Raw genomic sequence first — 23,728 nt, forward strand, 5'->3', positions numbered from 1 at the left:
CCCCAATTGGAAAAGTTGCAGCATATCTTCTAGATGAAGGCAATCACATGGTGGAGTTATGCAGACTGCCAGGCTGGAGTCCAGGAAACTCGAGTCCTGGCTGAGCCCTGCCACTGATTTTTGGTTGACCAGGTCTTCCTTTGTCCTTCCATCTGGCATATTTATATCATGGGTTTTTGAGAAATACCAAGTCTCTGATTATATGCTTGGACAATCTAATGCTGCAGTAGCCGGTATTATTTCAAGTTCTTATTGTCACTGTAGTTGTGTGGGGGTACGTTAGTGAAAATGCCTTTTCTGCGCAGGTAGAGTGCTCTCTTCAAATAGCTATTTTTACAAAAATGGACATTGTATTAATTTCTGCAATTTGAATCTGAGCTGATGCAAAGTGCAGTTACCCGGTGTTTAGGAAGTAATGGCATTCAGGTGAAAACCCTTGCCAGTAAGGTCTGAGAAAGAGGAGCGAAAGGGTGAGAGTAGCTCCAGTTCACAAAAGGAAACCCTTTTCTCCAAATCTAGGTTGGCATGTCAGACCGGGAGCAGTTCTGGCTGGATCCTTTCCTCTGCTGGGGCAGGCTGCTTTCCCCGGGACCTGGTCTTTTCTGTATTTCGATTATTCAAATGGTGATTTTGCAAGAAGGCAAGACTGTATGTGGAGCTGACCTGTGGCCATCTAGCCCAACACCGTGTCTCTAGCTATGGCCACTACCACAGCTGATTAAAGGGAAATTGCAAGGACTGAGCCACTAATGGTTTGTGGTACAATTTCCTTTTTCATTGAATCTCATCTTTAATGAATATTAGCTGAAGCTCTGAAGCTTTGTTGTATTCCCTCCCCTTTCCCAATCCAAAAGCCCTCTAAATTATTACGTTAAGACTGTTATGTTATTATGTAAAACCCAAATTGTATTTTACTTACATGAATCCTTTTCATAGTTTCCTTTTGAAGTTTATTGCTCAGGCTAACAGTGAAGCCATTAGAATGATTTTTCTTCTGTCTGGTCTACGTTTTGCCTACCAGTAGCATTTTCTTTTGCACATTATACTCTTTTTTCAAGTAAAAAAAAACCCAAACATGTTCTTGCTAAAATCTGGAAGAGTATGTTGGTGTACGCTCATCTGTCTACGCGATGTGAATACTGAAAACCTCTAATCTAATTTTATTCCTAGGAGCACTTTGTCATTTTTCCTTAAACTTATCTTTTGATGTATAGCAGAGACGATGATGGATGTCTGATTGATGTTGCAGCATTATTCCTGCTCCCGAAGGCCACTTGCCTTACGTGGTTGTGCAGTGTGTAGCAGAAACCACATGGTCGCTGCGCTTCTCAGGAAGCGTAAGTGGAAGATCAAAATGGGGTTCACATGAGGCAGCATTAGCCTCCAGATACAACCATGCCTCCACGTGTTCCTGTTCCCTGACACTCTGGCACCCATGATTATTAAAAAAAAAATAAATAAATGGGCAGGACTGGATGTGGGCAGAAAATAGGCATGTCTCAAAATAAATGAGTCTGAGTCTGAATGTGTTATCAACGCACTTAGCAACTGCGTAGCCCTCTTTTTGCTATCATGCTGTTAGGCAAGACTGGTAGGACTGGGCTCCCTTGTACTCCCTCTTCAGAATTCAATGCTAGGTTGCTGTGACCAGAGAATGGCAAAAGGATGAAAGTTTCCACCCAAGAACAGGACAGATATCTTTAAATAATATCTCATTTTTACCTTTGGCTGGTTTGTTTCATAAGAAGCGGCCTAGTCTGGTGGTTTTTTCTTCCATTTTCTCCTGTGAATGATAGCTGGAGTCCACTGAAAATGAGACACAGATGTTGTGACAATGCTGCTAGGAACTGGGTGAGTTGGAAGGTGTTACTTGGCATCCAGAGTTGCTCTTTGCCAGATCTTTACTGGATATTGCTTTACCCCATGCTCCAGACCTTTGGACTGCTGATGAGTTCAGGGCTGGGGAAGAGGATAGTGCATTTCCGTGAGGATTGCAAGTGTTTCAGCAGTCATTAGGACGAGGCAGGAAAGGACTGTGATAATTGGCTTTGGACAGATTTGAACGTGAGAACGTGATTTGGCAGGGCGGAAGAGCCGTATATACAGTGTCCAGTTAATTTTGATTTTAATTTTCTTGATTTCATAGATAGTAGGTAAGACTGCTAGTGGAATTTGGTCTAGAAATGCCATGTGATAGGTTGATGCTGGAAACACCTGACTGTGTCTGTCGTAAGAGAGTTAAATACACCCTGCTGATTCACTTCACTGCATGCTGGTTCATCTGGCCTGGGCTAAGGGAAGTTGTGTGCTTGAGAGGATCTGGGGAGGGGAACAGGATTTCTGTAAGTTTGAGAGGATAGGAACATGTGTACATAAAGGGGTTATTTTTCCTTTGCATGTGTTGCTCTTTCAGAAGGCTGATTATTTAAGACAGAAAGTGATACCACATGTGCCTGACAAACTGCAGCGTATTTCTGCAGTGGCAGTGAGCCACGGTAGCATGGCTTCAGTCACAGGCTGGGACTTCTATTCCCAACCTTATCAACCTGCTTTTCAGACTCTCAGTGAGGGCTCCACATCTGTGTGTCTACCTGTAGCCAGAAACTGCAAAGCAAGAGGGAATCCAACCAAACTGTCCTGCACTGGCTCAGCAAACTGTACAGGTGTCTCTGGGAGAGGTGTGGCAGCCATACTTCAGTGATTGTAAAGGTCAGTCTGCGTTTCCACGAATGCTCCTGTTTCCAGAGAAGTGGAACTCAACTGTAAAAATCAGTTCAGTCTGCGCAGAGGTTTGGCGCAGGAGTTCTGAGAACACGAACCTGTTTGCTTTTACAAAATGTGCTGAAGATGCAGGAGTGGGAGTCGTTAAGATAACAGCCGATGCAGTAAAACCATCTGTGACTGCAGTTGCATATTGGCTTGACTCGTGCCAATCGTTTCTGCCTTCAGTCTGTGGAAAGGGAGCAGCAGGGTTTCATATAGGTAGCTCGGGAAAGAGTTTAGCCCAGCTAAGAAATTAAGAAATTACTTAATAATGTGTCAGAAATGCTGCATCTTTCTCTTCAGTGTTTTACAGGGTTTTCAAAGTTCCCTTTTAAAGATGGATGCAGCTTTTCCTTCCTTTTGTTTTGATTTTTCCGTGTACTTTGATTGTTTTGTTTCTACCCTGTCTAGCTTGCTTTCACATTTCCCGTAAAACCAAGAGGGACGTGATTGTTTCTGTTGAACAGCTTAAAGCTGAGCAGATTATTGCGTTGCCAACGTTTCCTGGTTGGTGTGCAATGGAAACCTACCCATGGACTCACATTGATGAGGCTGTGGAAACAGTGCTTGGTGGTCAATGCCAGCCAGACTGGCATAGAAAGGACAGCACGTGCTTTAGGAATACTTCAAAGCAGTATTTTGAACGTTGAAGCCAGTGGATTCAGAAAGGGAGAATGACAGAGAGGAACTGGTTGAGCTTCTGTTTCTTTCTGAGTATATGTTATTGTTTCCAGGGGTTGAGAGCACGCCGTGCCTTGCTTCGGGCAGGATGGGGGGACTGTGGCATGAGCATCTCTCCTGGGAAGCGAGTGCGAAGGGACCACAGTGGGGTTCCCTCAGTGTGTTCCCTGCATCTCACAGGCAGGACAGAGGGGGTGGCCTCCGTCTCCCTCTGACACAGTAGGGCAGATCCAGCTCCCCAGCAGTCTCCCCATCGGCTGTGTCTGGCACATGAGGTGATGAGAAGGAGAAAGAATGTTGGGCCAGACTGCAGACGTGAGGAGACTGAGGCCCCGCTGCAGCAGGACTTGGGGGAAAAGCTGATGCCGTGAGTCTCATGTCCCAAGCATGGTCTGCCTTTCATGAACTCATCTTTCAACACTACCATGAGCAAAATTTTTCTTTGGGGTCAACTTGAAGCCTGCTGCAAACAAGTTGCCAAACTTCCACTTACATTCCATCTCCTTTCCCCTAGATTGTAATGGTTTCCTGTGCACACAGAAGCAATACAAAAATGATTCCTGTGTTTTTCTACATCATTAAAGAATGTTCCTTAAGCCCTTGGTAACCTGGGACTTGGAGTCTGCTGCTGCTCATCTGCGTGCAGTGGAAACCAGGCCCACACTGATCTTGGTGTTGACTCTCCCAGTATCTGAAGGGCTTTTCTTTTTGTTAAAGGTTTTTGTGTCTGGTTTGAAAAAAATGGTCAAGAGTTTGTCTGGTCTTCCTGGGGAGAATTTCTGTGAATTGGAAATGAATTAAGCCATTTAGATTCTACCAAAGACTTCTACATCAAGTGGCTTTAAAATATATTTAAAATGTTTATTTAAAATCCAAGTCAAATGATTTTTAACAAACTGTCTCAAGATAGAAGAAACTGACTTTTTGGAGTAACTGTATTGTTTATTCTTTGTATTGCAGTAGCACCTAGAGAACCCTATTGTGCTAGATGCGGAACAAACATATAACAGAGATGGTCCCTGCCCAGATGAGCTTACAGCCTTCAGCTTAGCCTGTGCGTCGTCCTGCTGGGCGAGTAACCAGGCATTCATTCTCGTTACATGCTTCTGCCGTTTTAGCTGGGCTCTCTTGGGGCAATGAGGTCAAACCTGCAAGCTTGATTCCCTCATTACCCCCAACAGAGTAAAGATCGAGTAGAAGGCAAGTTTCAGAGAGCTGAACAACTCGCCCTTTCCCGCTGTACATTCCTCAAACTGATTTTTCACCTGCTGTAGTTACCAAGCCTGTGGCTGAGTCACATGGGCTTCCTGAGATCACTGCTGCTCCTTGAAGAGCTGTGGTTTCCTTGTTCCCAGTGTCCTCAGGCAGATAGAGGTGTTTGGATAAAAGGAAGCCTTTTCAGTGGTTTATGGTTTATGTTATTTAAAAAAAAAAAAAGTTTTTTGTTTTGCCTTCTAAGTTTTCATTCTCATTCAGTACCTTCCCACGGTTGCTGCCATGTGGAGCAAGGGGAAAGGGTATCATAAAAAGCAAACCTGACATCACACATGCACGCTGTCAATCATTAAAGTATCAAAAACAAAACTTGCAAGAGCACAAACTTGTATAAATGTGGAGAAAAGAAAAAAAAAGGACACTGACTAAGCACATCAGGCCATCTTGTCCCTTTGGGCAGCTTTAAGATAGGGTGGAAGAAACTCCACCCATTTTTTGAGCTTGTCTCCTGGGGCACCATCCCATCCTTTTCCACCTCCTCTCCCAACCCTCAGGTATAGCTGGGATTCGTCTATTCTAATTTACAGAGCCTTGGAGAGACAGTCCCAGAGAGGGATGAACGAGGAATCCTTAACATTGTTCATGCTTGAGCAAGTTATGGGGTCTTGCAGGCAAAAGAAGCCAAAAGAAAATTTCTCTAGACCTGCCTGTCCCCTTCTCTACTCTCACACAACGGCATGGACTGGCTCCTGCAAGCTGGGAAGGTGATGGCATCAAGCAAATAAGGAGAAAGGGGCAACTTCTCTGACTATGCTTGGTTTTGGGCAGATCCCATCTGCTCTGTGTCCCTCCTGTCTGGAAGAGAGCAAGGGAGAGCCATTGTGCTTCATTTGCAGGGCTGTGAAAGGGACGGGGTGCAAGAAGTAAACCCAGAGAAAAACTAAATAAGGATAACAAACATGCAGATGGGAGAAGAGGAGAGGTCTGGACCTTGGCAAACAGCAAAGTTGAATTGTGGTTTCCAGTGTGTGCTAGAGCCTAGCTCTGATTGCAGCCACCTGGCTTGTGAATATTCCTGACAGAAGCAGGGCCACTGGCAGTTTGGCATTGTGTTAGCAGAGAGGAAGGGCAGCTCTTTCTACTGAGGTGCTTCTAACTTGTTACCCCACCCTGAAATAAATAAATAAATATCCTGAAGCTGTATGTGTCACTGGTGCAGCTCAGGAGAGCTGCCTCTGAACCCTTGGTCAAGGAGACCCCGTTCTTGCCCCACGTCTCGCAAGGCAAGGCCAAGGTCAGGGAACAGCATTTCAAAATGCAAGCCAACTGCAGAGTGCTCTGAAACCAAATCCCTCTGCCTGCAAATAAGAAAGTTGGGTTTCTGGTTGCTTGTTTCTAAATGTTTTGTCACCAACTTCCTTTGGAGATGGAGAAGATGAAAAAACACGGGATGGATGCTCCTTGGCCCAAGCTCAACATCCAGAATCGCTACTTAGAGCTCTCAAGAAAGACTTCCTCAAAGAAGTCTCCTGTCCACAACCTGTGATGCAGCTTGCATCTCTGAGATGTACAAGCTGCTGCCAATGTGCTTTGAGGTTATGACACCCAGCCCCCTGTAGCTAAGGAAGAAAAAAAAGTATTCTTTACCTCTGTCGAGGTGGGTCTAGATACAGCCATCTGAGTCCCCCATACCCCAGAAGTCTGGGGGAGCTTGGATGTGGACTGCTGTGACCTGTTACAGGGACAGGCTCAAACAGGTACTGTGTGGGTGTGAATCCAAATCCAAATTCCCACAGATTTTTGGCTGCCAGTTGGCTGAAGCCTTTAACCTATTTCTAATTCCACAAAATAAAAAAAAAAAAACAAAACAATAAAGTAAAAGGTGCATTTAAAATACCATGAGGAGAGAAACTGCCATGGAAATAAATAGCGAAAATAACAATGTTAACATTTCTGGTGTCACAGCAACTCTGAAATTCAAGTAGTGTGCACATGCCTACAGAACTTTCTCACAGCCACTGTCGGCGCGGCATGAGGTTCAGAGCTCAGATTGTGTCCCACTCTTCACTGAAACAACCAACTCCTCCCTGGCGCTGGAATGGATGTAGAGAGAAGGGGAGAGGAAAGATGGATGCAGTCTCTGCTGATAATCAGGTTTTTCCTGTGCCCACCTGATGCCACGCTTTAGCGGGACGAAGACACAAAGTTCTCTTATTTCTGTCCCTGTCTGTCACGCCTGAGATACAACGGCCGTGCTTCAGAGTTGGAAAGGGTATTGCTTCAAATAGTCCCCCATCCGCCTAGGGAGAGGGAGCTGGTCCACGTCAGCTGTAGACTTGTTAATCCGTAGCCGGCACAGGTGCTGTAGGCTGGGGATGTTGTCTTTGCGGCTGAGCGGCCGGATGAGTTTCAAGTGTACTGCAGCTGCTGCCATCTCTTTTTGCATGGGAGGTAGAGGAGACGGAGGAGGGTAAGGAGCCTCATGCTTGCTTTCCATTGTGCAGGACATGACATAATGCTGGATGAGACTGACCACATCTGGGAAGGCCAGGATGCGAGGTTTGGACAAGTAGTTTGAGTCTAGCCGGAACTTGCTGTCAGTGTATTCGATGCGGACGTTGGTGGGACCTCGATTTGTCTTGACAGAGAGTGTGAACAGGTAGCTGGGGTGGGTGCTGTCCCGCACCAGGAAGGTGCCCTCAGGCATCTTTTGGAGATGCTGCTTGGCCTCACTGGCAGTGATAGATCCCCAGTACCAACCTGGAAAAGCATCCCGGAAAGAACTTGTTAGGGAAAAAACATAATAAAGGACCAGCAGTGTATTTAGGGAAGCCTTGAAGCCTACTGAGTTGGGTCTGGGAAGTAACCAAGCCTAGGCTTGGTGAGACCTTCAGAAATTAAGACCATGTCAGGTTCTAAGGGTTTCCTACCTCTGCTTGCCACTGTTGTGCTGGGGCTTGGGATGGGGATGACTACTTTTGCAGCTACTCCAGTTTACAGAGAAAGAGGGGCCTGTTTGCATTTCTTTCTCCCGATTCAGTTATAAAAGTCAAAGCTTTTGCCTACACTAGTAATAAATTACTTCATGGTGCAAGTTTGCAGGGACTGAAAATATGCTTGCTGCATCTCCAAGAGTCAGCCATGGCTGTGACAGAACCAGGTTCCTGTCTGAAGCGGGATCAGGAGATTCCTCCTGGAGCTCAGGTTGCAGAGTTGGCTCCCTCCTCCCTGTAGCCTGCTGACCCCTTGACTTTGTGAGCTGAGCCTTACCAGATTCTCGCAGATAGGAGAAGGTTTTTGCAATGCAGAGAAGATCTTCTTCGGGGTCTCGTGTCTGAGGTGGGTTGCTGTCTGGAACTGGGGCTGCAAAGGCAGGCACGGACTCCTCCTGGAAGGCCGTAACCGGGAGAGGCTGCATGATCGGCTCCGGCAAATCCACCGCAATGCCCCTGAGCGACAGTCTCCTGATCTCCTCCGCCAGCAAAGGATGAGGTCTGAAATGAAGGGCACACTCTGCTATTTTTCCTTGCCTTGAAATAGGTTGCAGTGTCTGTTCAATGCATGCTACCTTGTACTACAACGTGTTATGTTTTATAAACAGATCCTCAATATAATTATGCTTCCAACAGAGAAAGGCAAGGTGGGAAAAATTACACAGCTAAAGATGAGCCCTTAGAAACAGGGAGAGAGAGTTGGCCCCTTTCACCTTGTAAAAGGTGGTCTATCTTGCAATTTAGGGTGATTTGAAACCTGATATTTTTAGATGCTGCTTTTTAATATGTAGTTTCGGATTCAGTAAGGTTCACAGCAGTGTTACAGCTTCACCTACATTGTTACAACGTTGGAGCATTTATTTTTCTGTCAGTGGGTTTGTTAGTCATTTACTGTAATATAATTAAAAGCAGAATGGGGAATAGCTTGGGTTTTGTCCTACCCGCTTTCTGCTCAAGGTTGACTTGATCCTAAATGTGTCTGTTAGACCTCAGGGTGAGGTGATCTCATAGTAGAATAATAGTAATTCTTGTTTTAGCCAAGCCTGTACACTACACAAACCCCAGCGTTCAACGGCCATCTCAGTGCGACTGTAATCCTTGCAGGATTACAGCAGCGGGAGGTTCTGCCACGAGTGGGCTGCTAGGAACATGAATCCCTCTGGGGCCGAAGGAGAGCGTTAGTGTAGCTATTCAGCTTCTAAGGACAATTTCACGAAGCCTGGAGCTCTCACGGGCCATGGGTGCTCCTTCTCTGCAGCATGGAGATTCCCACAGGAAGGCAGAGCTCCAGCGGGAGGGTGGATGTTGGGGCTGGGGAAGTCTTCATTCCCAGGCAATCTCCCAAGCAAAAACATTAGTATCTGTCTTTTCTTGTACTCTCTTTGCCTTTGTGTGCTCTGTATTGTTGCATGTCCTGTGTTGTATCCCGCACACTCGCTTGCTTGAGATGTTCTTTCAGACACTTAACATAAAAGACGGCTGAGTTTCCAGCGAAATACAACACAGTCCGCAGCGTGAAACCGTCCCAGCACCACTGGAGCTGGTGGTGATTGCAAAGGCAGCAGCCACCTCCTCCCACATCACTGAAGAGAGAAGCGGAAGGAGGCTCTCAAGTCATAGGCACTTCCCTTCTGATCTTCAGCGTTCTCTGAGCTTTATGTGGACAGTGGCACTTTAGGTACATACATAAATGTGTTGTAAACTGATCTGCACCTGCTCATAGCTGCACTCCACCTTCTCAAACTGCCGACTCTCAGGTATGGGACAGGGAGCAGGAGGAAGGGACTCGGAGGGAAAAGTAGGTTAGAGATAACCTGAAAAGAACTTCACAGTGACTTGTGAGTGAGAGCCACAATCAGTTTCATGACTCTGCATTTCTCATAAAACCACATAGACTTGGAGTAAGGTTTTTGCAAAACCACTGGTAAAATTGAATCTATAGAGAGATACTTCTTGCCCGTGCAATATATGGCAAAACCCCACTACTGTGTTGGTATTTAGAGAAGAACATTCTTCCTTTTTCCAGATGTCAAATCACATTTCAGAAGCAGGATATCTACTTGGCATTTGTGGCATTTGATCCTCATTTCTTGATTTCTATTCATGGGTAGGAAGCCAAACCTAATAACAGTGATTGCTGGCCCTTATCTTCACCAGGCACCCTTGATCACAGGGACTGCGTTTTCAGTGGCTTTCACGGAACGGAGATGGCTGTTGGGAAACCTGAGTTCTCTTCTAAGTCCCACCTGAGCTACATCTGTAGGTGTTGAAGGCTGCATTTTTGAAGATATTTGGATGTCTCCCTCTTAATGTTATGGTCTTCACGAATGTCTAGCTACCTGCCTTCCTGGGGAAAGGAGATTCCTCATTCTCCATTTCCCCCTTTTTTGAGCGAGGAGGACTATAAACCAGATCCTTCACCTAATATGATAGAGTTTGCGCTGTGCCAAGGGGGTGTTACACAGGACTGTTGGCAGAACATTTGCTCTCAGGTGTGTTCTTATATTGACTGCTCCCTGAGCGGAAAATGACTGTGACCAATGTTAAGTAAAATCTGTTGTGCACCGCTCACGGCCCACTCGCTCCCCAGAGCTTGAATACCACAGTCCAAATTCCAAATCTCTCTGAACTTATTTTCTCCTGGAAAATTTTTCTGGCCTACCCTTTGGGAAAGGTTTTGAACATGAAGAAAACTTCTCATTCCTAGCATAGAGCTACTTTTTTTGATTTTATATACTTACTTTGGAGAGGAAATTAGGAATTGGCTAAGAGACTGGGAAGGGACAGATAGCAAAGCTACGTGGGGAAATGTATGGCCGTTTCATTGCAGAACGTTGTTCATTTCAAGGGCTGTACCAGTTCACAGTTTGGTCCTCCAAAAGATACATCAACTGTGTGAATTTGCCAATAAGTTTCCTTTACAGAACCACTGTGGGTCCTCTGAAGCAGAGCCCATGTGCTTGAGATGAGGTCTCCCACTGCACTCGCTCTATGTTGCCTTACGCTTTCTGCCACCTAAAGCTGAAGGAGCCCAAACGCCATGCAAGCACCGTGGAGATCCTTCCACTGCAGCCGGAGAAGGGCCGTGCTTGCACTCTTCCCATTTTCCTTCTATGTGCCTGCTTTATGCCCCTCTCGCCCCCGACGAAATGTCCTAGTGCAGCTGTAGTCTCAGAGGAGCACGGTGGGGTTAGAAATTCCTATGGACCGGGAGGTGCTGGTGTCCTGAACCACTTTGTACATAGGTTGAAGAAAAAAAAAAAAAAGAGCTGCTGCTGTGGCCAGAGCAGCTCCAAGCACAGGAAGGAGAGAGCAGAGGGATCAGCGAGTAATGGCAGACTACAACTTTTAATGCAAGTACATTTGCAAGGGGGACAAGAAGAATTTGCTGGGATAAGGACATGTTGAGAAAGGTATGCCGATATGAAAAAGTCGGGCCTTGAATGGGGCAAAGAATTTGAAAACAGTTAGTGTGTGTAAGAAAGAACGTAGAGGAGAAACATGTGGAGGATCAAGACTGAACAGAGTAAAGTGTTAGTACAACAGCTGTGATGAGAAAGAAAACAAATACATAAAATTTGGCATGCCTAGCTGGTAGTCTGTGTGGAGTCCCGAGAGAAGCAGCGAATGAACTTCCCTGCGCTTTTGCAATTGGTGTTTCAGAAAGCCTTGGAAAGCCAAGAAAGTTCAAGACAATCCGCTATGTCTGGTATCACTTAGTGTTAGCTTTGCAGTTACTTCGCTGATAAGCTAAAACTTTGTAACACAGTACAAACAGTACAAGAAAAAGTGTATTGAGCTGCTCTCCCTTCCACCAGCCACGTCCCATGACTCCCATGGGAGCTTGGTCCGAATAGGAGGCAGAGTATGGAGTCCAGGACGTATGAGATCCTAGAGGATAATGAAAACTGAGCAATAAATGGTCATTAAAAAAGATATTAAGAGACAACCATCTACACGTCTGGCTACATAACAAGTTCTTAGTGGGTGAAGGGAAGCAATAGCTCTGGCATGTTAACCCTGGAGAAAAGCTTCAGATAAGGGTTTCACAAAGCCTAAGCTGGAAAATGAATTCCCTTTGCCGTGGCTATAGGCACTGCAGCTGTAGACTGAAAATGAGTGCGAGAACAAACCCACTTGAGTAGTAGGAAAGTATTTGTAAGCACGAGCTCTGCTTGCCTGTGGAACAGATTTGGGGGGGGGAAACGGCAGAAAAATCCCCATGCTTTAGTCATTTAAAGCAGACAAGGCAAATGCATTGCTTCTGAGGAAAATCCACTGAGGGCAGGAGGGATGGGTAATACTGACATTACGGCTGGGGCTGAAGCAAATGCTGACACTTTCCAAATATGCAGCATGTGTAAAAATGCTGGGTGATTCCTGCAGACCGGGTATTTACACATGCTGATGACCTGAGCTGATCATACAGGCGCTGAGGAGCCAACACACCGGTACCAGACACCGGTTCTGGAGAAGGGACCTGGATGTCACCTGTGTTACTGGACCAAAAAGGTGCAACTACGTATGTGCACCTATGGCTTTCATCCTACAGAATGCTGTGCATGGGTACATCTGTACGTACCTACATACATCTAATCTTACACAGAAAAGCAACAGAAAAGCAAACTTACTGTTTAGCATAGGTATTTAGTTAGAAATAGACAAAACCATCTGATGGGGTTTTTTTTGAAGTTTCCCACTGTGAGCGGTTCGTTTCCACCGGACGTTAGAGAACACCTCCGGTCTCGGGCGTGTGCGGCACACACCCCACTGAGCAACACATACCAAGTTTGTACTAATTCTTACTCCCCCCCCCCCGAGACCTCGAATTCCAGATAATTTTTCAGCAATAGAAAGCATGGAAATGAGGAATACTTCGTGGTCCCATGACGCCGGGTCATTGCCGGTCCGTGACCATCACACACGGCAACTCACACCAGCCGGAACTCTGGCCCAGAGAATCTCACTAATGACAATTATCAGAGCACAGCTTTTAAAAGAAGGCTGCAAAGTGTCTTACCCCTGAACACAGAGGATCATGTCACTCCTGGACCAAGGGAAAAGCATTAAGTCTTCAAGAAGGTGGGAAATGCTTTCTCCTCTTCCCTTTCTCTCTTCTCGGCTCCTTTTTCTTTGCTTCCCAGAAGGAGCAAGCTCGTTCTAGCCCCGAGTCAGGGGCTGGCGGTCAGAGAAGGCTGGAGAGTCCCAGCAGCCCCTCCACAGCGGGCTGGTTCCGGCGGCCGAGCGGGAGGCGAAGGCGGCTGTCCGAGACGGGCTTGGCGGGTCGCTTGGCGCCTCTGGCCAGGACAACGCGTGCGCTCCCGGTGCGTTGGGAAATAAGGTGTTCTTGTTCTGCTTTTCAGAAAACAGCCACGAAAAAGTTTTAAAAATTACCAGAGAAAAGGGAAATTAGGTGTGTTTAAAGAGGTACTAATCTTCCTTCAGAGCAGTGTTTTAGAAAAAAATATTCCTAATAATAAATAGATACCAATAAATAATATCTCCCCGAACGCCCGGGGAGGGAGCGGGCCGAGCAGCGACCGGCCTCTTCGCGGCTCCAGAAGTAATGAAGCTCCGAGGGGGGGGGGGAAGGGAAAAAAAAAAAGCCCAGCCTACCAAGTAATCTTTTGTTTGCCCCTTTTAATCTGTTCCAGGAAGCGAGGGATTCCTGGAATCGCATTGTGCTCGCATCACGCTTCCGATAGCGGCCGCGGGGGGGGCAGGGAAGGTATAAATAGCAGTGTCCGTAACGGCCGCGCTGGCGGGGCACCGGGGGGGGAGCGGAGCCCTCCGGGGGGGGACGCCCGGGGAGGGGGGGACGGGACAGGACGCGGAGCCGGCGCCGCCGCCGCCGCCGCCGCGCGCGTTCGCGGAAACGCCTTTGATCCATTTCCAAGAACTTTCCAGGAACGCGGGGCCGCCGCGCCCGGCGCTGCCAATGGGCGCCGCCGCCGCCGTTCCCGCCCGCCAATGGGCGCCGCCGCCCCCGGCCCCGCCCGCCAATGGGCGCCCCCGCCCGCCCGGCCCGCCGCATGCGCGGGGCTCGCCCGCCACGGGCGGGGCGCCGAGGGAGCGGAGCGGGCTCCGGGTGCCGGGGGTTCGCGGCTGCCCCTTGCTGCTTTGTCCGCGTGGGTTCTGGCGCGTCCGTGGCCGTTCTTTCCACTCGCGGTTTTCAAAACTGGCTGCTAACGCCCTGCTCGCCTCGCAGCCTTCTGCCCGAGCTGGCGGGGACGGCCCGCCCCGCACCGCACGGCGGGGGAGGGCGGGCGCGGGGGGCTGGGCTGCCGCGTCGCCTGCGGGGCGCAGATACGGTGTCGCGCTGCGTGGGGCGGCCCCGCGCCCCGCTCGGCCGGGGCTCGGCTCAGCGCGGCTGGGTGCCCCGGAGAACGCCGCCGTACGGGTCGCCGTCGGGCTGGTGTGGGGCGGTCGAACCCTTTTAAAGGCTTTCTAACAAAAGCTGGGCTGTTGTGCGCCTGCCAGAAGCTGCCACCTCTTCGCGTACCAGAGAGAAGAGGGAATGCGAGAGTGGGCCGTGCGTCACCTCCGCCGAAGCAGACAGTACTTAAAAATGCTGGTAGCCATTGCGCTGCTGAGAGCGGAGCTGGATGGGGCCGTGAGGTGACGATCAGGCTGGAAGGATGTTCTCGTGGGCAGGGCGCACAGCTGGGAGCAGGAGGCCAGTGCTCAGCTCCGGACTCAGCCGTTAGCTCCGTGCTGGTGCATTTAGCAGCCGGCTGGCTGCCTGCGTGCTGGCGGTGCTCATCTTCACTACATCAGGGACAGTGCAGTAATGAGCGCTACTAACGATATCGAGCTATGCGACCCGAGAGGTGCTGAGGGCCATCAAAGTGTCCAGAGGGATGGGAATGTCACCATGCATGCACCCCTCGGCCAGTTTGCATCTGGTCCTGAGATGGAATTTGGCTGACACTTCATCTGAATACATGTAAATTCACAGGAGAGGCAAGGGGTAGCAGAGGAGAGGAATTTCAGTCCTCGCACTTTTTGTGCACTTCAAGCACAACAGTCAAACGACCGCTCAAGGGCTTACCTGCGCAGCCTGGCACAGGGTTGTGGGGGGACACCTGCCTGTGTGTGCTCCTGCAGATCTCAGTTCAGCATTTCTTAAAACCTTACAGTGGTGGTGCGGCAGCGTGGTGAGTTTGAACAGTGCTGGACTAGAGAGTAGGAACTGGCTGCTGTCTCTTGCAAACTGTAGTTAACCTGCGCATTCAGAGGGCGTTTCATCTTCAGCTGTGGAGGGGACACTGAAATCGTAGCTAAGGCCAACAGCATCCTGGCTTGTATCAGGAATGGTATGGCCAGCAGGAGTAGGGAGGTGATCGTGCCCCTGGACTCGGCACTGGTGAGGCCACACCTTGAATACTGTGTTCAGTTTTGGGCCCCTCACTACAGGAAGTACACTGAGGTGCTGGAGCGTGTCCAAAGAAGGTCAACGAAGCTGGTGAAGGGTCTGGAGAAAAGTCCTGTAAGTGGCAGCTGAGGGAACTGGGGCTGTTTAGTCTGGAGAAGAGGAGGCTGAGGGAAGACCTTACTGCTGTCTACAATTACCTGAAAGGAGGTTGTGGTGAGGCGGGGGTTGGTCTGTTCTCCCAAGTACCTAGTAATAGGACAAGAGGAAATGGCCTGGAGTTGCGTCTGGGGAGGTTCAGATTGAATGTTAGGAAAAATTTCTTTACTGCAAGAGCGGTCAGGCATTGGCACAGGCTGCCCAGGGAAGTGGTGGAGTCCCCATCCCTGGAGGTGTTCAAGAAACCTGTAGACATGACACTTCAGGACATGGTTTAGCAGGCATGGTGGTGATGGGTTGATGGTTGGACTTGATGGTCTTAGAGGTCTTTTCCAACCTTATTGATTCTACTATTCTAAGGCAGGAGTGCTGCAGCCCAGGGCAGACATTGAGGAGTTATCATTGCTTTTTTTTTTTTTTTTTTTTTTTTTTACTTAGAATTGGGCTCCATCTAGTGATCTGCTGGAAAACTCTTGGAGTGCAGGCTCTGTGCTGTTGTTTGGGTAGCCATTTGTATCTCCGGAGCTGGAAAGCAATGCTAAGAACTGTACGGTGGAAACATCGCGTGCAGAAATGGGTCTCAGCTGGTGGCTCTGTGTTTGTGCTCTGTGGAAGCAGCACAGGTGTTGGCACCAGTGCAGACGCTGTGTTATTCAGCATGCGTTGCGTTCTGATGCAGTGGTGTTCCACCTGCAGTCACTAGATCTGCGTCGCTCTGCCCCTGAGTCCCAAAGGACCCTGAAAGATGACCATTAAATCAAAGTAGCTGATGCAATACGAGACTCAATTAAAGGAGCTTTCATCTTCACTGGAAACTTTTGTAGAGGCTCACGTAAAAAAAATGTTCAGGCTAATGCCTGGGCTATTTTATGTATAAATTACCGATCCGTTTCAAGTCAGGAGTGTTCAGTAGTGCTTAGCCACTCTGCCTGAAAGTGTTGCCCCTCATTGGCATTCCTCATGCACATGGCAATGCCCTATGTAGGAAACAGAACAACGTGCCCAATTTGCCGATGCCCCAGGCCTTGTGCAATTCGTTACCTGCACACAGTCAGTATAAATTGCTGCTGCTCCAACAGATTAGTTGTTTAAACCCAGTTTATACTGATATAAATGGCTCTCCAGGCTTCAGTGTTGAAGGATTAGGATATTGCAGAGGCAGTAACAAGCAATATTGTTGAGCGCTGTCGTGGAGTGATAGGGTTTAGTTATACAAAGGTATCCAAGAAAGCTCCCGCTAAAGTCAGGGAGGTAAGGACACCCAGAAATGGTGAGCCCCCGAGTCACTTGGGGACGTTCCCCAGGACAACAGCACCATCTACTGATAAATGGGTGTTGGAGGAGACCGGCGGCCCGAGTCCCCTTGCCACTGGGCGTGAGTTACGCTGCTGCTGCTCTACTGGTGGACATTTCCGCAATCTTGTGGAGTTGGTGTAGATGAAAAATGACATCCAAAATCGTAACTCTGGAGAACAGTCTGCATGTCCAGTGACTAGTTTCACCTTCACTGTAAGCTTGTATGTGAAAGGCTGAAAGAAAGGTGCCCCTCTGGGTACTGTGTGGCTGCAAGGCCATCGCTGACCCTTGGTCTGTGTTGTAATGTCAGGAATAGCATGCAACCAAACAAATATTAACAATAATAAGCATCTCTTCCTTGTTTAGATGGGCCATCTTGTTATTTGAGTAGGGTGCACTGATTTCTGTAATCAACAACACACAAGAGGGTGATGAACTTACTGCTGTGGTTTTGATTTCTCAGCCTGGTGCGGTGCAGTGGAGGAATCTCCAGGGTGTGGGTGAGCTGTGCCGTGGATGCAGGGATGTCTGAGCTGGCTCCACGCAGAAGCAGGACGTGCAGGACAGCAATGGGCTTCATTTCAGGCTACAGAAAAATAACTTGGTGTTACTGTAAGGAACTCGCCGTATTTGTTGTCCCTAGGCTTGCTGGCTGGTGGTGACCTAGAAGATGATTGCAGTGTGGCAGCTGTTAGAAACTTTTCTGCTTGTATCAAATGTTGTGTTTCTGCAAAAATTGTATTCCTGAGTGGCCTGGAAGGCGACCCCAGGACTGTCAGACAATGTTGCCATACCCGTTAGTTGCAGGATCTCTTTCAATGGAAGAGAGAGAATAATCTCTTGTGCTCCACTGCAGCAGAAAATGAAGCACCATCTTCTGTAGACAGATTGGAATATTTATGATGCTTTTGATTTATGATACTTCTATGAAAAAGCTGGCCTTTTTTTTTCTCTGCACTGAAATGGAAATGTCCTACTGGTATCTCTCTGACTCGCTCTGTAAATAAGCTGTGTCCTAGAGCTCTTCTGCTCTGTAGAGCCCCAGACAGGAACCCTTGGTGGAGAAGCAGGGGTGGAGCCTCCCAAAACCTTCTCGATGACCAAGGCAAGGCATCTGTGATAAGGTGTCTGAGTCCAGGATTATAAAATGAACTGTCCTATCCTCTTCTGTATTTCCGTAGAAAAATATGTGCTAAGTACGTGCTAACAAGGAAGAAGCAATCTTGAGGAACTAAGTCACATATTAGAACATGCTGTCCAGATTGTGAGACTGGTGCTCATGATACTTTTCCTTTCCTTCACTAGCAGCTGTTTCATAGCTAGAATTTGTAATTCCTCCTAGAGACCATGTGAAGATCCGCAGTCAGGGCAGAGGGTGTTGAAAATAAAAGAGAAGTTGTTCTAGTTTGGTGATCACAAAGCATCAGGTAAACATCCCTGCCTGTGAAAGAGCTCTGTAAACCTGTTTGTGCCTGAGCAATGAAGAGAAAAGTGCTAGGCTGTTTGCTGATGAGTTTTCCTAGTTGTATAGGTAGTAGAAACTATTTAACTTCCTGGCTTGTTGGGCTTTTCTTTCTTTTTTTTTTTTCTCCTTTTTTTTTTCTTTTTGAGAAGTCTGAGACAGACATGTACAGAGCAGGACTGAAAGGCAGGTGAAAAATTGTGTATATAGTCTCTGTTTCAGGCCACTGTGTACACGACAGGCTAAACTAAAGATCCTACAAGAAGCTTCTTTTCTTCTCCTTCATATCACAGTATTGTTCTGTAGAGCTGCCCTTTCTTTCTTTCTTTTAATATCACAGACTCCATTTCTGAAGAACTTCGTGAGAGATTTAATAAGATTGTTGCAACCACCCAGTCAGATGAAGCTGTGTCCTCGCTTCAACCTGACAATACAGAGGATTTTCTCCTTGATGTCATCTATATAATGCATCCCAGGGAGTGGATTTCTCATAACACCAGAAAAAACACATAGCTGTTACTCAGAGGAAGCAATGTTTCAGAAAAACACGTCACTATATTTTCAGCTGATGGTGATAATTTCTTTACTGTAGCTGATACTGATCTCCACAAGACACTGCTGTCGAAGGACTAACCTCCATGCAAATTGCTTTTATATATAAATAAACTCAAGTAACTGTAGCATTCAGGTAAGTATCAGTCCTCCAAAATATGCCATCCCTCAAAGAACATTTGATGATGTCAGCTTTCCTAGCTCTCCAGATAAGAGCAAACTCAGATACTTCATTTCATTTTTATTAAGATATGATATATTTGAAAATCTGAAATGTCTTTGATCCCAGATATTACTGTTATCGAATTACTATAGCATGGCAAAAAGGCAGTGAAAATACCCAGTGGGACAGCCAAAAGTAACCTTCTGTATTTAAACAGTAGTGCTCTCTGTGTGTAAACCAGGTATCTGTGATGTGCAAGACACGACAAAATCAGGAACGGTGTACGCAGACTGCGTGCTGGCTGAAATATGAAGCTTCACAGGGTTAACACACTAGCTGAGAGAAACCGGGCTGCTGCCCCAAAGCTTATTGCAACATTAGTGCCTTGTTGTTTGGTTAATTTCCCCTATAAGCGAGTCTTCCAGTTTGGGGCAAGGCAGGCATAGCTGAGCTACTAAATTCTCTCTTGCAATGAGTTGTTTTGTGTTGATGCTGTTGGGGATTTTTGGTAAAAACAGGATTAATATTTAATTTACAGTTTTAGGGATTTTTGTGAGGATGAAAGAACTGCTGCAGTGGGCTCTTATCCTGTAACAGTACTGGTTTTTTTAGAACTTCAAAAAGCAAACATCAATAAATAAATAAAAACGTCTTTTTCAATGAAAAGTGTCCCCTGGCACAATAAGCTGCAGTGGGCCTGTCAGCGTGTCCTCCATCAGTATCTCCAAAGGACGCTAGCGCGGCTCAACCTGCCACGAGTACAAAGAGAAGCCTCAGGATCAGCAGCGTCAGTTTTTGATCATATGAGATGTGATTCCCAGGGAGATCTAAAACTGGCACTGGAAAGGCGATATTGTGGGAAATGCTCCCAGAGGCAGCCAGGAGGACGGCTGCAGCCGAGGTCTGCTTGCCTTTAGGATGGCAGCGGTGTTGGGGTGAAATCGTTAGCCCAGCTGCTAACTCCAAGACGTGTGCCTGGACCCCGCATGCTTGTCCCTCCCTCAGAGCTTGTTAGAGAAATTATAAAACCTTAAGCAGCTTAAGAGCAGGCTGTTGCACAAATGAATGTTCTCAGCTCTGTACAAACTGCGTGTGGATGGCAAAGGTTTACAAGTGCAGGCACTTCAGCGTGGGTACCTAGCGTGGGTGTGCAGGTACAGTCGCCGGAGGCTCCATGCCAGGTCCCCAGAGCGGACCCCTTTCTCCAGCGCAGCACCCAAACCAGACGGCTTTGGGGCTGCCCAGCACGGTCAGAACAACGCTGCATAAAAAGCATCAGCTAAGCAAAACCAGGAGAGGTGTCCGGTGGAGGAGATTTAGAAGTTTGGTACAAGAGCAGGGGTTGCTTTTGGGTGTTACAGTATCACATTGCCGCCTTGTTACTTGTGAAAACACTCTGTTGCAAAGACTTTTAGATATTGAGAAATACTGTCTTTGTCACTGGTTTCGAAGATTTTCTGCTCGTGGTATTCTTGTTTTGCTTGCGGTAGAGATACACTTTGTGCTCAGACAGCCGATCTAAAGCAAAAAAGTGGACACAAAAAGCAAGGAAATATGTTTGCTTTTTGTTCCTCAGCTATGGTCATCCTCGTGTACGGGGAGGCTGTCTGATGCTTGGGCTGGTGCTGGAAAGGCTTTTTCAGGGTTTATGGTGGGTGAAATTAGCAGAGGGTTGGTGCAAGGCCTCACTAACCGTGATTCACACTGGATTTTTAAGGTCTTTGGCCTGTTTAAACTTATTAATGTTTGCTGGTATAACGATGATCTTTGTTAAGAGTGTGTATGGACAGTATCAAGTAGTCAACCTGAACAAGCATAGCTTCCAGTAAGATATATTTTCAAGCAGTGACTTGAAAAATGTGGTTTGTATCCTCCCGGTTGAGCTCTCCTCAGTGGGAGACTGTTTGTCACTGAGAGGCGTGGAACCAACTAACTTCACACAGAAGAATCCTCTCTTAGTCCCTCATCTTTCCTCCTTTCTTTCCACGCAAAGCTTGTTTTGTAGAAACTCATTCTTGTAATAGTTAGAGTCGTAATTTCTTAATGAAATTCTTTGTTTATGACACATTCTGTAAAAAATAGCAACCCCTTAAGTAGACATCTGTTTGGAATTTTTGCAACATTTAATATTTCCCAGAATAGGGCCATAAATTGCCTTCTGCTAGCTTTAATGTGCTAGCCATTGGAGAGATCAGAAGTGGGGCTGGGAATGGGACCTACAAATCGGTGTGAGCGAGTATATTTCTCGAAGTATAAAATACAGAAGAGAGCTGAGAGATTTAGAAGTTTTCTGATGGGTCTGGCCCCCAGTGACTGAGCTGGGAACAGGACTTCAGTTACCTGTTGCAAAGAGAAGGAAATTACTAGCCAGGACAAATAAAACAGCAAATACAGGTAGAAGCCGTGGGAAGGAAAATAAGAGCAAGCTGCTGACTACAGAACGGTGTTATTGAGGGTTTGCAACCTGGGAGCTTACAGTTATGCATGCGTTTCCCTGAGATTGCCACAGTGGGGGGTGCTGCAAAGCCTAAGCAGGCTGGAAGCCAAACCTGACAAGGAGAGGTTGGAAACAGCTGTGTTCCTCTGGGATTTGATTAGCCCAGAATAGGTGGACTGAATCAGGGGACCAGGCCCTCCAGGAGCTGAACTGCTGAAAGCCTGGCAGGGAAACCTGAGGCGGAATAGCGGTAGCGTCACATCACATGGCAGCGTACCACAGATCTGCATCCCGCTACCCTGAACTACTTTTTATCCCTTGGAGAAAGGACTCATTAGCCCTTTTAATTATTTCCCTAACCGCTAGAACTCCAGATGCCATTGTGTTATGTAAAATGACAAGTGTTATTTTTAACTCGTAAAGCATGTGAACTTCAAGCTCTTTCCAGCGATACAAACACAGCTCCGTTTCGACGCATGACTCATCTCCACATGCAGGAAAAGCTCCGCGTTTCGCATCCCTGTCGCTGCGCTCTGCGCACCAGCGATGAGCGACAGTTGCTGCGGGAATCATTGCTTTTAATATCCTGACCACGCGGACGAAAGCGCGAAGAGATGCCGACTGCTTATTTGGCGAAGGGGTCGCTTTTCCCAAACAGTCGGTGCCTGGAGGAGCCTCGTCTGCCCGGTGTCGGAGTCTCGGCGCTTTGCTCCGTACCAACGGCCTGTTGAAAAGAGGGTTTAGAGAAAACGGGTCGGTCCTTTGGCCTTCGGGGAAAGGGGGGGATCGGGGAAGGGGGGGATCGGGGAAGGGACCCCGGCCCCACCTCCCCTCCCCGCCGCCGCACGGGCGCGCTGCGGCACAAGCCCGGCTCCGCCGAGGCAGCTTCGTGTCCGTGTCGTGTCCTTCCCCCCCGGCAGTGCCGTTTACCCCCATAAATGAACAACGCGGCCGGTGCCTTACAACACCGCCCTGCGCTCGCCCTTCCCCGGGGAACCTGCCGCCGGGCACCGCCCGCTCGGCCGGGGAGTGAGGCAGGTCCGCCCGGGGCCCCCCGCTCCCCCTTCAGCCCGTGCGGGGCCCGGTCCGGCCCGACCCCGGGGGAACCGGTAGGTTCCGCCGGGGCCGGGCCGGTCCAGGTCCCGCCTCGGGCGGCCTCCCCTCAGGGCGGCGTGGAGGCGGCGCGCACCTGCCCAGGGCGTCGGGGCGGGCTGAGGCAGACCCCGCCTTCCGGGACGCCGCACCGGGAAGCCTCGGCTGGGGCCGCGCCGCGCCGCCATAGGCAGGTAACCGTCCTCCGGTAGCGGGGGGGGCTCCGCCGCGGGGGCCCGCCTCGTCTCAGCTCGCCTCAGGGTTTTCCCGCCTCGGGGCTTTCCCGCCCGTGGCTCCGCTCTGAGGGAGCCGCTCCCTCCCAGGCCGCGGGCCCGGCAGCCTTCCCCCCGTCGTCGTGAGGAACGGCCCGAGGCCTCCCCGCGGCCCTCCGCCTGCCCGTGGCTCAGCCGCGTTAACGGGGCTCCGAGGCCCTGGCACCGGCACCTCGCCCCGGGGCTGGGCTCCTGGGAGGCCAGAGGCCCTATGGACCCCAGCGGGGCCAGGCAGCGTCTCGGCCGTGGGGGCCACGCCGTTGCGTCTCCACGTACCCCAGTTTTGGGGTGGTTTTGGTGCTCCCCTGAGCGCTGCTGCACCTGCCCCTCGCTCTGTGGCTGGGGCCATCGGGTAAGTGCTGGCCCGGCGTCGGGTCCGATGCCTGCCCCGCTGGGGTTTAATCCAGGTATTCTCCTGTGTAACTTAGAGTGTTGGGATGAGACAGGGGTCCACTGCAGAGATATCTACAGAAAACGCTGAGGCAACAGGTTGTTGATGCAGGTTTAAAAGCTCCTTAAAGCAGAGACTACCTTTACTCTGTCATACACAGCTTAGCCGAGTAAGACTTCAGTCCAAGCCTCAGCACAGATACTTGTCGCAATTAAAGCAGTAATTTATAATGCGGACTGATAGCTGTGTGTATGGGAACCGGCGCGACTGGTCTGTGAAGCTAAACAAAGTGCTTTCCTGAGGTGAACCTCTGCCTTGGGTCGCTCTGGCACCTGGTCATCTTCTTAAGAAGGGAAGAGAGAAAAGTGGTCAGGTGGGAGAACGGTCAGTTCACATCAGTTACTAATACTCGTTTATATTTTAACTCAGGAATAAATGGCGAGCAAAGGACTGTCTGAAGCACTGGGTTTGATCGCCTAAGAGGAGGGACTCTGCTGAGGATAACCCACAGGGAGTCTGTTGATCTCTGTCATCTCGGACTCTTCCCTGATATGGAACAAAGTGAAGGGGAACAGGAATCCCAGCCAGAGAGTCACGTGGATAGCAAGAGCAGTGTGAAATCCTTGCCTGGGGGAGCCGCCCATGTCAAACTAGAGATAAAAAAACATGCAGTTACGGATGACTACAAACTCTCCAAACGGGTGCTAGGGTTAGGAATCAATGGCAAAGTGCTGGAGTGTTTCAACAAGGAGACAGGCCAGAAATGTGCTTTGAAGGTATGTAGGCTTTTTCTCTTTTTTCCCCTAATTTATGGTTTGGAGGCCAGAGTTCACTTCCAAAGCCCTGTAAAACCCACTTGTTCTGTTGCTTACACTTCACC

General features: G+C 48.7%; 2 protein-coding genes across 7 annotated transcripts in view; one reads left to right on the forward strand and one right to left on the reverse strand.

Moving 5' to 3' along the window:
• Positions 1–4,284: 4,284 nt before the first annotated feature.
• On the reverse strand, positions 4,285–13,439 carry CISH (cytokine inducible SH2 containing protein). Of its 2 annotated transcripts, none has more exons than XM_075432665.1 (4): positions 13,269–13,439; positions 12,673–13,004; positions 7,930–8,153; positions 4,285–7,419 (listed from the first exon to the last, which is right to left on the reverse strand). In XM_075432665.1, exons 2-4 carry the CDS (start codon positions 12,717–12,719, stop codon positions 6,917–6,919), a joined length of 774 nt encoding a protein of 257 aa, XP_075288780.1. In that variant the 5' UTR covers positions 12,720–13,004; positions 13,269–13,439; the 3' UTR covers positions 4,285–6,916. The 2 variants fall into 2 exon arrangements, with proteins under 2 accessions (XP_075288780.1, XP_075288781.1); XM_075432666.1 differs by lacking the exon at positions 13,269–13,439 and adding an exon at positions 13,141–13,207.
• An 8,386-nt stretch (positions 13,440–21,825) lies between these two features.
• Positions 21,826–23,728, forward strand: part of MAPKAPK3 (MAPK activated protein kinase 3) — a 52,308-nt gene continuing 50,405 nt past the window's right edge. For 2 of the 5 annotated variants that reach the window (XR_012765252.1, XM_075432832.1), the window contains exons 1-2: positions 22,020–22,379; positions 23,278–23,624. Coding sequence is in view for 4 of the 5 variants with exons in the window: in XM_075432832.1 (XP_075288947.1) it covers positions 23,400–23,624 (225 nt within the window). In the remaining variant the exon portion in view is untranslated. Of the gene's footprint in view, positions 21,847–22,019; positions 22,380–22,538; positions 22,810–23,277; positions 23,625–23,728 lie in introns of those variants that run through there. The other 3 variants (XM_075432836.1, XM_075432833.1, XM_075432834.1) reach the window with 3 other exon arrangements.

This window comes from Opisthocomus hoazin, chromosome 11 (assembly GCF_030867145.1).
Source record: "Opisthocomus hoazin isolate bOpiHoa1 chromosome 11, bOpiHoa1.hap1, whole genome shotgun sequence".
Classification (NCBI taxonomy): domain Eukaryota; kingdom Metazoa; phylum Chordata; class Aves; order Opisthocomiformes; family Opisthocomidae; genus Opisthocomus; species Opisthocomus hoazin.